At 40.9% G+C, this 10,610-nt stretch overlaps 2 protein-coding genes across 2 annotated transcripts in view; both read left to right on the forward strand.

Annotated features, from left to right (window-relative positions):
- The window catches only part of afg1la (AFG1 like ATPase a), a 9,619-nt gene extending 8,890 nt beyond the window's left edge, over positions 1 to 729 (forward strand). Inside the window, exon 13 of the mRNA XM_043263521.1 lies at positions 220 to 729. Within this exon, the coding sequence (XP_043119456.1) occupies positions 220 to 348 (129 nt within the window). The 3' untranslated portion in view covers positions 349 to 729. The remainder of the gene's footprint in view (positions 1 to 219) is intronic.
- A 942-nt stretch (positions 730 to 1,671) lies between these two features.
- Positions 1,672 to 10,605, forward strand: foxo3a (forkhead box O3A). Its single transcript, XM_043263510.1, has 2 exons — positions 1,672 to 3,069; positions 6,503 to 10,605. The coding sequence occupies exons 1-2, from the start codon at positions 2,500 to 2,502 to the stop codon at positions 7,868 to 7,870; spliced, it is 1,938 nt and encodes a 645-aa protein (XP_043119445.1). The 5' UTR covers positions 1,672 to 2,499; the 3' UTR covers positions 7,871 to 10,605.
- Positions 10,606 to 10,610: the final 5 nt, after the last annotated feature.

Raw genomic sequence — 10,610 nt, forward strand, 5'->3', positions numbered from 1 at the left:
CCATTAATACTGCTAAATAAAACCCTTATTGTTCTCAAAGTAATGAACTATAAACTAATTCACCCCAAAATACTCTCTAGTGAATGGTTGCAGTCAGCATCTTGGGCTTTTAAGTCAACCATTCCTTTAAAAATCTTTCGCTTTTTAACCTTGATGTGTTGATGATCTCTTCACGTTGACGGGTTGCAGTGATTTGATTTTTCTCTTGTTCTGTGTCAGGACGCAGGCAGCTCGCTGGCGATCTTTACAGGAGAAGAGGAGGTGTTCGCCTTCCAGAGGACCGTATCTCGCCTCACCGAGATGCAAACAGAGGAGTACTGGGTTGCGGGAGACCGGAGCTCTAAGTAGCTTTTACCATTTTCTAACTCCATATACGCAGCGGCCATCTCAATTATCTTAAGACTCAGCCTCGAGTGAGGTCCTGGGATCAACTCCATTTTGATTTGGTGAGGACTGTGTTTTAATCAGAACTGTATGAAATGATGCTGCACTTTATAAACGCACATGCAAACGTGAACGAGGCCAGCCTCTTTTTGAGGTTTGGTCTTAAAAGACGGGCAGGATCGTTTGAAGGACGTGGATGTGGATCTGCCAAAGATGTGTTTAGAAACGCCTTCCGGTTATGTAAAAGGTTTGTGGAATATTTTATTGGCAACCTATAGTTGTCAGAGAGCTTACGTGCAACCTATTTAAGATTGTTTGCATTAAAAGTATTTAAGTTTTTCTCGATGTCTGAGTGGTCTGAAGTTTTCTCTGGTGCTTCTGTTTGCAGGTAGGCTTATTCATTATTATTTGTGTCTATAACATAATAGGAGAATATCAATCATGTGTATTTTGGTCTAATGAAGGAAACCTGGGCGAGACGTTTGCTGTGAGGACCTGAAACTTGTTTCATTGATGGTACATGCTATATAAAGCTCATACTTAGCATTAGGGATCTGAACAAACCCCGATTTCCAAATGTTAAGTGTTACGTTTTGTCTGTAGCACGTATTGAGTTGATTCCTCATATTTGTCAAAGAAAAGTGTTTTATTTTTTTATTTTTTAAATGTAGTAATGCTATTCATGTTTTAAGATGTTCTCATTAATTTAAAATTGAAAACCCATCTTCTAAAAAATAACCAAATAAGCAAATTTTAAAAATATGTAAATAATTTAGATTCCGTTATATGATATAAAGACTCCAGTCATAACTGGCTAAAAGCCAATTTATTTTACATGATATGGGTCTAAAAATTAATAATTAATATGGTGAAAAATATTTTTATATTTATATAAAATTTTTATATATATATATATATATATATACACATATATTATAACATATATATATATATATAATATATATATATATATATATATATATATATATATATATATATATATATATATATATATATATAATATTATTTTATATTTTTTTTTTTTGGAGGGGGACTTTATTGTTATAAAAGCATGTTGTATTTTCATGGTAGGTTTTATGACATTTACTTAGTCACATATATATATATATATATATATATATATATATATATATATATATATATATATATATATATTTATATATATATTTCAAATAATATAACAATGTAGTCACATTCTGTTGCAAGGCTTTTAGTCTGTCTTGAAGCCATTTATTCGAGAGAGTGTGCTCAATAAGAGCTTTCGCGATGGCATATCAGTGTAACGCGCAGATGACGTGTGTGTGTGGCGGTGGATGGTGAGCTCCTCTCCGGCCCTTTAAGAAGCAGTTCCTCCGACTGGTTCCAGGGGGCAGATGATCTTTGTGTTGCTGTTCTTCTCTGTAGTTTGCAGCGGAGCAGCAGCGCATTAGGGGCTTTGGCTGTGCTGGATCGCCAGGGTTGCGGGACGCAACGTCCTGCTCCGACATGGAAGAGGGATCATGGAGGTTTATCGGGGAAAATCGCGCGCGTGTTAGGACTCATCCGTGCTAATTTGCGGCGGGACGGCTGTGGAGGTATGGCTTGATCGTTTTGAGGATACTTTCGCGCACGTACAGCCCTTCGGCTCGCTTTCAATCGGCGGTTTTAAAAGGCGGCAGCCGCGTTCTGAAACAATGTAACATTCGCGTTATGATGTAATGTTACAATGTAACGCATTCGCAGCGCGACGTCATGCAACAATGTAACAAATTCGACCGCCCGCTCCGTTCCGTTCTTTACGCTTTTTGAACCGCGGAAGCTTCGTTAAACGAGTCGAATGGAGGCATTTCCCCTCGTTTTGTCGTTTAGTTGCCGCTTGAAACTATCCGAAAACGAGCGAGGTTCATAAACGAGTCCTCCTTTGTGCTGGAAGAGGCCATGAGCGCATTTGTAAATATTCCTAAACGCCTCGCGACATCCGTTCGATCCCCTAAGTGTCCCGCGTTGAAATGTGGACTCTAAAAGTGACCCATTAATGGCATGCACGAGGGCACTGCTGCTGTCGTGTTCAGAAAAGCCGTCCATACATCATTCATTTGAAGGAGTACGGGAAATATGGCAGAGGAGATAGATAAGCCCTTGGCTGTGGACCTCGACATAGACCCCGATTTCGAGCCCCAAAAAAGGCCCAGGTCCTGCACCTGGCCTCTGCCCAGACCGGAGTCCAATGCCGGGAAAGCGGAACCAGCAGAGGTGGGAATCATTCCTGAGGAAGAGGTGGATGAAAATGGCACTGATGATGCACCTAGTGGCATCACGGGCGCATCGAAGCCTGTAAGTGTCACTGAAGGAAACCAGGCTGTTGCTGCTGCCGCTGCCGCTCCTGCCGTAGAAACCAGTGCCGCCGTCAGTGACAAAGACACCTACGGCTCTCCTCTATCTTCCCAACATGCTCTGCCCGCATGCAACGACTCCAGCATCAACGGTCTGATTCCTCAGCAGCCCAGAAAATCCTCCGCCCGCAGGAACGCCTGGGGAAACTATTCCTACGCAGACCTCATCACTCAAGCCATCGAGAGCTCGCCCGAGAAACGACTGACATTGGCCCAGATTTATGATTGGATGGTCCGGAATGTGCCATACTTCAAGGACAAAGGTGACAGCAACAGCTCAGCGGGATGGAAGGTATGTCAGGCCGAAGGGACGGGCTGGATTTTAAATCTCGCCTTGCTTTACGTGCGTATCGGCACTGTTTGCGTTCTCCAAATCCTTTTTTTTTTTTTTTTTTTTGCAGCTGGGGTGAATGCAAGTTCATTAGGACGTCTCAGGTGTCCCGATTCGCTAGACTTTATGCCTGTAGGTGTTTGTACTCTTGCAGGGTGCAAACACGCATGCTGGAAATGTGGACAAATCGTCATGTGTGGCTTGCTGATAAAGTGCATGCTGTTGTGGTCATGCCAAAGGGCGTTACGGCAGATAAATTGTGGAAAGTAGCCCCGATAAAAAGCTTTTAGATTCCTCATAATTTTACCAAGTACTGCAGCGTCATAGAAAGAACAAGATGTAGCAATATCAATTTAATTTAACATTTTCACTGATCGTTTTTTTATGATCAATACGATCGCACCTTTTGTCATGAAAATAAACCCCAACAATATAGGGCTTTTGCTATGCTCGCTTCTCTCATCCCGGTTTGATTTGAGGGATTAGCTTGGCCTGGAAAAGCAATTTATCCAACATGGAATCGAGTCTAATGAATGCTCTTGGTATGGCTGGGTTTGAATAAGAGGAAAAACCTCTGGAAATCCCTGTGCAATCCTGCAGATGTAAGGCTTTTGTGCAGATATTACATTTCAAAACGTTCCCAAACAAACCATTGTTTACAAAAAATCTTTTTTAAATGTATATTTTTCTGAATATCCAAATTATAATCAAGTCACCATTATTTAATATAGCACTTTTTACAGTGCATATTGTGTTAAAGCAGCTTTACAGTATTAATAATTTGTTGTAATAATTCCATCTTTTATGCATACTGTGTACATTTTTAAATGTTAATAACTTTTGCCCTTTTTGCATAATCGAGACATTTAAGAGTCCATGTGTATTTTACACATCATAATGATATTCCACAGTAACATGTATGTTAGTCGCCAGATTGAATGTTTAAATCTAGTCTATTTACTTAAACTGACATATTGGTGATTTCTGTTTAAAAAAAAAAAAAAAAAAAAAAAAAAAAAAAGAGGAAAAATTTCCAAGCAGATTGTAGGAACAGTCAACCATACTCGGTGCGGATAAAGCCATCCTGCAGAGTGTTTGCATCTGCCTGCCACTGAAGGAGGCAAAAAAGAGAAACCATGGGCATATCGTCAGTGTCAGGGTTGCTATTGGCTGTTTCGTCCCCACCTCCACTTCTGATTGGCTCTCGGCTACAGCATAAGAAGCAATCAGCTGACTGGAAACTATGTAGGTCAGTGTGTAGCAACGTGTGAAGAGCTTTGGTGTTTGACTCTGAGAGACAGCATTGTGTGTAAACTGGCGGCGCTCCAGTGCTGTTCTGAGTGGTGCTTTGCTCAAAAGGGACTGCATCGTGGCTTTCAGATGATTTCAGCCCCTCTTTTCATCTATTATAGTTATTTTTCATGGTCCTGTGTAGATTTAATTCAATTGAAAGCAGCACCACACAATCTTTAAAATGATTTGCAGCGCTACATTCACATAATCTGACACTCTGTTTAATGCAGTGGTTTGCTAATGCAAATTTTATGAACGGATAAATCTCTTGAAAACCGTCAAGAACAACCCTAGGTTTTGGACTCAAAAACATTAGGACGTAATAAACATACAGAATGTAAGCCAAATGCGCTCTTCAGTTACAATTGTTATTGTAATTGAAGGTAGAGCGAGACATGGACCAATGAAATTATCAAACTGGTTTGAACCTTGATTGAATTTGGCATTGAAGATACTGCTCTTATTCCAAGTCTACTTGTTAATCATCTGTTTTGTAATCAATGTAGCTATGAATGCCAACAAACAATCCGATGGATGTCTTAGGTTAGATTCTCAATCCAATCAATTCAGTTAGCCAGCTTAACAAAGCAAAAAAAGGAAAACCGCTTACGTACTTTAAGAATGAGTTGGGAAACATGTACTTCTTAGAGAGGAGAAAGTTCTGTCTTAGATTAAATCCAGTAATAGGCTTGAAGCAAAGGCATTAATGGAAGTGAAGTGTTATGAGGTCACCGCATTCGCTCTTTGAGAGGTTCAAAGGTCGGCAAGGTGATGTTCATGGACGGTGTTGAACGGAATCCAGCTTTCTGCAAGATGTAGCAGGCGCTGCATTTCATAAACTCGCACCATTTTTGGACTGCTATAGTCCAAAAGCCTGCTTGACTATTCATCAAAGAGGAAAACCGTGTCTCGCTCGTGAATTTTATCACATCCCCTTATGCTGCATTATGGATTGCTAAACCTTCTGTGCTGCAGTCCACATTAATGCAGCTTCACTGCACTGCACTTTTAAACTTTGTACTCGAATGAGGAAGTCTCCATGAATCTTTCAGCTTTCTCTGCAGGGGGAAAAAAATGTAGATAGTTGACTAGTATTATGGTGCATTACTACCTTGAGAGAACCCTGGTCACCAAATATGTTTTATTAGTGATTACACCGGTGTGCCTAGAAAATTGCCAGTTTTCTGTTGCGTACGTGAAATGCCAAAAGCTGAACACTCAGAGTTACCCAGTTGAATTTCACAGCACAGACCAATTATCTGCACAGTCCAACGGACAGCGTGCAGTGGGTTGATTTACTTGTAGATTGGTCTTGACCACAGAGCCCAGACCAATTTGAACAGTGTGCCTGAAATTCCAATGAGAACAGTCGTCTTCTTTTTTTTTTTTCCAAAAAATCCTGTTTTATAATATTTTCTACTTTTAAAAGTGCTGTGTAAATTTAGTTGAATTTCAGCACAGACATCAGTGGGAACCACAAATGCCTAATTGTTAAATATTATTTTATTTTGTGTTTAATTTAATTTATTTGTTTATTTATGTGTTTTTATCCTTATTAATTAATTAGCTAATCAAGGTGTTCTTAAGGATCACATGAAGAAACACAATCAGGTGTGCTTAAGCAGATTGAATATAAAATTTTCCAGGCCAGCTGCAGGGGTTGAAGACCTAGGATTAAATTCTTGACCTACACAAATGAACTGTATTGAGAGGGGTCACATGACCCTTCAATCTTTGTTTAAAGCAATCAAGTCAGAGTGGCATTGTGTTCTGTAGAGTTCAAGATTGCTTAAACAAGAGTAGGGTGACCAAAAGAGGCCTTTTCCTGGACGTGTCCTGGCCAGGATTTTCATTTTGCCTAAAATATGTGTATGACATTGGTTCTTTTATGTTTTCAAAATGCTCTTGAGATGCGTTTGAATCAAAACAATAGGGATATCCTGGCAAGGATGTGTCCGGAAAAAATGGCATGTATGGTCACCCTAAACATGAAACCATTGTTCTACTTCTTCACAGCCAAGTTGCTGAGAAATTTAAAATAAGAATATTTTAAGCATGTCTCAAGATGCACTGCTCATTATGCACTCTTTTCTTTTTGCAGAACTCAATTCGACACAACCTTTCACTCCACAGTCGCTTCGTCCGTGTCCAGAATGAAGGAACAGGAAAGAGCTCATGGTGGATGGTCAACCCTGATGGCGGGAAAGGGGGTAAAGCTCCACGGAGGCGTGCTGTTTCAATGGACAACAGTAATAAGCTCATCAAGAGCGCCCGTGGCCGTGCCGCAAAGAAGAAAGCCACTCTTCAGGCCACTCAGGATGGAAGCTCCGAGAGTTCCTCCAGCCTTTCCAAATGGACCGGCAGCCCGACCTCCCGCAGTAGTGACGAGCTTGACGCTTGGACGGATTTCCGTTCCCGCACTAATTCTAATGCCAGCACACTAAGTGGACGCCTTTCCCCCATTCTGGCCAACCTTGAGGTAGACGAAGTTCCCGATGATGACTCCCCCCTGTCACCCATGCTGTACTCGAGCCCTAGTAGTATGTCTCCGTCCACTGGACTGACCGAACTACCCCGTCTAGCTGATCTCGCAGGAACCATGAACCTCAACGATGGCCTCTCCGACAACCTAATGGACGACCTTCTAGATAACATCAGTCTGACGGCTTCCCAGTCTCCAGGCCAAGACGAGAGTGGGGCCAATCTACAGGGAAGCCCCGTGTTTACCTTCAGCTGCTCTGGGAGCAGTCTGGCAATTCCCTCTGGCAGCTATGGCACCAACTCCATGTTTAGCCCTCCATCCGTCACTGGCCTGAGGCAATCTCCAATGCAAACGATCCAGGAAAACAAGCAGGCCACATTCTCCTGTGGTTCTTTGTTTAGCGATCAGAGTCTGCAGGACTTGCTCAGCTCCGAGTCCAACAGTCGCAGCGATGTCCTTCTTACCCAATCTGATCCACTTATGTCGCAAGCCAGTGCCTCCCTTTCCTCCCAGAATGCCCGTCGCAGTGCCCTATTGCTGCGTAATGACCCTATGATGTCCAACCAGGCTGGGCCTGTAGGACAAGTGGGGCTCAAGAAGGTGTCGCCATCTGGATGGCGGATGAACTGTGTCTCGAGCAGCGAGTCAGACTACCAAAGCTTGATGAAGCAACATCTCCAACAGTCTCCCTTCAGAAGCACATCTATGCAGCTCAACTCCGATTCATTGCTGTCAGGTGTCAACGGCAGCGTGACCTCCGTTCAGTCGGTGTCTCAGGACCAATTCCCATCTGACTTGGATCTCGAGGCGTTAAGTGGCAGTTTCGATTGCGACATGGACGCCATCACCCGCAACGATCTGATGGATGCCGAGGGCCTGGAGTTCAGCTTCGATTCGCATCTCATCTCCTCTCAGAATGCTAACCTGACTTCAGGGAGCTTCTCCAGTACCAAACGAACCTCCTCCCAAAGCTGGGTGCCAGGTTGATCAAGCCAGGCCCAGGAATGTAGGGAAGGGGCAGAACACCGCATTTGAGCCAACTGTCCACTGTAAAGCAACTGTAAATTATGCTGTAGAAAAGCTCTTTGACATCTATTGGAATGAGTTTGAGTCAATGTCAATGATTTACCCAGTCGGTGTTGTAGTTTTGTGGCTGTATGTTTTGTATCGTCATGATTGAGGCTGGTTTGATGGATATTGTGAAGAGTTTCATCAAATTTAACCATGAAGTGCTTGCAGGTTAATCTAAACGCCAATGACTAGGTATTGAACTCAGCTGCTGGAATACGGTAAGTGGCGTACATATATAAAGGCTTGGCCAACAGTACTTCCCTTAGTCCAACTAGAATACAAAATCCGAAAGCATTTGAGTGGTGGAAAGAGTCAAGTCAGTTTGAAAGCTATGAATACTCATTAGTAAAGTGGTCCCTACAACAAGTGGAGCACCGTAAAGAGATGGTTTTCTATACATAAAGGGTTGGGCAGCTGTTCTTCCTTTAGTCTACTTAAAATATAAAACCCACCATTGCATACAAGGGTGCCTATACACTAGAGAAATCATTTAAGAGAGTGGCGGTCAGTTTTGAAAACCAAGAGTCGTTTTCTCCATCATAGGTCAATTGTTACCTAAGACAAGTAGATGATCGTAAAGAGAAGGTTGTCTAAATATGAAAGCATGGACAACTGAACTTTCCTTGGTTTGTCTAGAATAGAAACGTTCCTTGAAAACCAAGCAAGAATTTTAATTTCTATCAGGCAGGTGGTACTTCTGACAGACTGCAATATTGTCCATTTATACTTGTGTCACTTTGGCAAACCCTTTGTGTTTTTTTTCTGTGTTGCTGTGATACTTTATCCCCATTGGATTCAAATCCACTCTAGTCTGTAGGTGCCCTTAGGTTGTTGTAGTTTCTTGTAGCTGTGATCGAGAATAATAGATTTCTAGTCCTTGAAACAAATACTTGCCTTTTGCCAAACTAGTCCTCAGGACAACTGCAGAAATGGCCTGTTTACAACACAAACTCTCAAGAATGTTTCTGTTGTCTAAAAAAAAATGGCCATGGAAAATCTGTCTCTTTCTCCAATCTTTTTTATTTTTATTTTTTATTTTTTGAAAAAGGGAAGAGGTTGTGCTTTTGTGAAACCAGTGAACATGATGTATCCTTGACTCCTTTTACAGAAAAGTGAACTATGATATGATGATAAGCTATATATTTAGTGTTCTGCTGTATGAAACTAGTTTGTCAGTGTTTCCCATTGATTTCCTAACACAACCTGTGCATTTATCTTGCTCAGAATTCTTGAACGCGAGCATCTCCGTCACCTCTAAACCGTGTTCACTTCCGAGGTCAACCATTTTAGAATAGATTATGAGCTATATATTTGTATTTCTGCATGTATACACACACACACACACACACACACACACACAGGACCTCATTCATGGAGTCGTTGCTGTAGAAACTGTTTGTTAAATTACTGGTTTTATGAACAATTTACACATCGGTAAACCGTTCTTAAATTGTTGCATTCAATGCCGTTTAGTGTTTATGTGCATTTACTGTACATCGACATACATGCAACTATTTACCCAAGAATTCAAAAGAATTAATAGTTTACAAAAGTCTCTGCAAACCATACATTTCTGCTGTGCTTGTATTTCATGAATGAGGCCCACAGTGCTTATGTGTATATGTGCTGTACACTGACTATATATATATATATATATAAATATATATGTGTGTGTGTCTATACACATAAATATTGGATTCATTCTAGAGATAAGGTATATTAACAGTTATACTTTTTGGATCGCTGATTAAGGACCACTAGATGTTTGTGTATTTGTAGCAGGAAAAGATGAAGCTAAGAGCATTTGGTGCTAAGTGAAATTGTTTTGGGTCAGTTCTTACGGCTGGCGTGTCACGTTCTTAGCATTTATGTGTATATATCTACACAATGGCTGGTGCTAGTAGAAAGCGTGTGTCGGTTGTTGATGGCAGTGTGTTTTAAGCATCCTAATAGTTTAAAAATGAAAGGCAGCCACATTGTAGTATTACAGCCTGTACGGATAAGCTATGTAAGAAAGCACCTATGTTGTACTGTATTTCACTGTTGATCTTGAAAATGCCAGACAACCAAATTCAAGGCTGATGAGAAATAATGCAACTATTCAGTTTAATGATATTGTAGTGCCATTCAGGGACGACTTGCAGATGTTTCAGTAGTTACACCTAATGTTGTTTTAACATCACAGTTGAATGTACCTTTTTTTTTTTTTTCTTCGCACCCAGAATTATTATAAGCTTCTTAAGCACTGATTTTTATAATCTGCTTTTTATAATCAGCTGGAGTCGCAGAATTTAAGATGACTATAAAAAGTCGATTGTGCCGTGTTTACCTTTTGTTTACTTAGTTTTATATTGCAAAATTTATTTTAATTGCTTTTAATTTTGGTCTTTTCATTTCGTTTGGGTAGGATCGTTGTTCCTCTCAAAAGAACTGCTACAAACTTCATTCGTTTTGAAGCTTAATCTTAAAGAGGGAATTAACATGAATTGTGAGAACGTAAGCTGCGTGTGTACCACCCTACACCACAACTGGCCGTTAGTTAGCATCAACTCAATGTTTGCTCGACTTTACCTGTGTATTTCAATTTTGGATAATGTATACAAGGTAGTGCAAGGCAAGGTGCATGTAAATAAAGCTTGTTCAACACAGTGTTTCT

The sequence above is a fragment of the Puntigrus tetrazona genome, chromosome 17, assembly GCF_018831695.1.
Source record: "Puntigrus tetrazona isolate hp1 chromosome 17, ASM1883169v1, whole genome shotgun sequence".
NCBI classification, from domain to species: domain Eukaryota; kingdom Metazoa; phylum Chordata; class Actinopteri; order Cypriniformes; family Cyprinidae; genus Puntigrus; species Puntigrus tetrazona.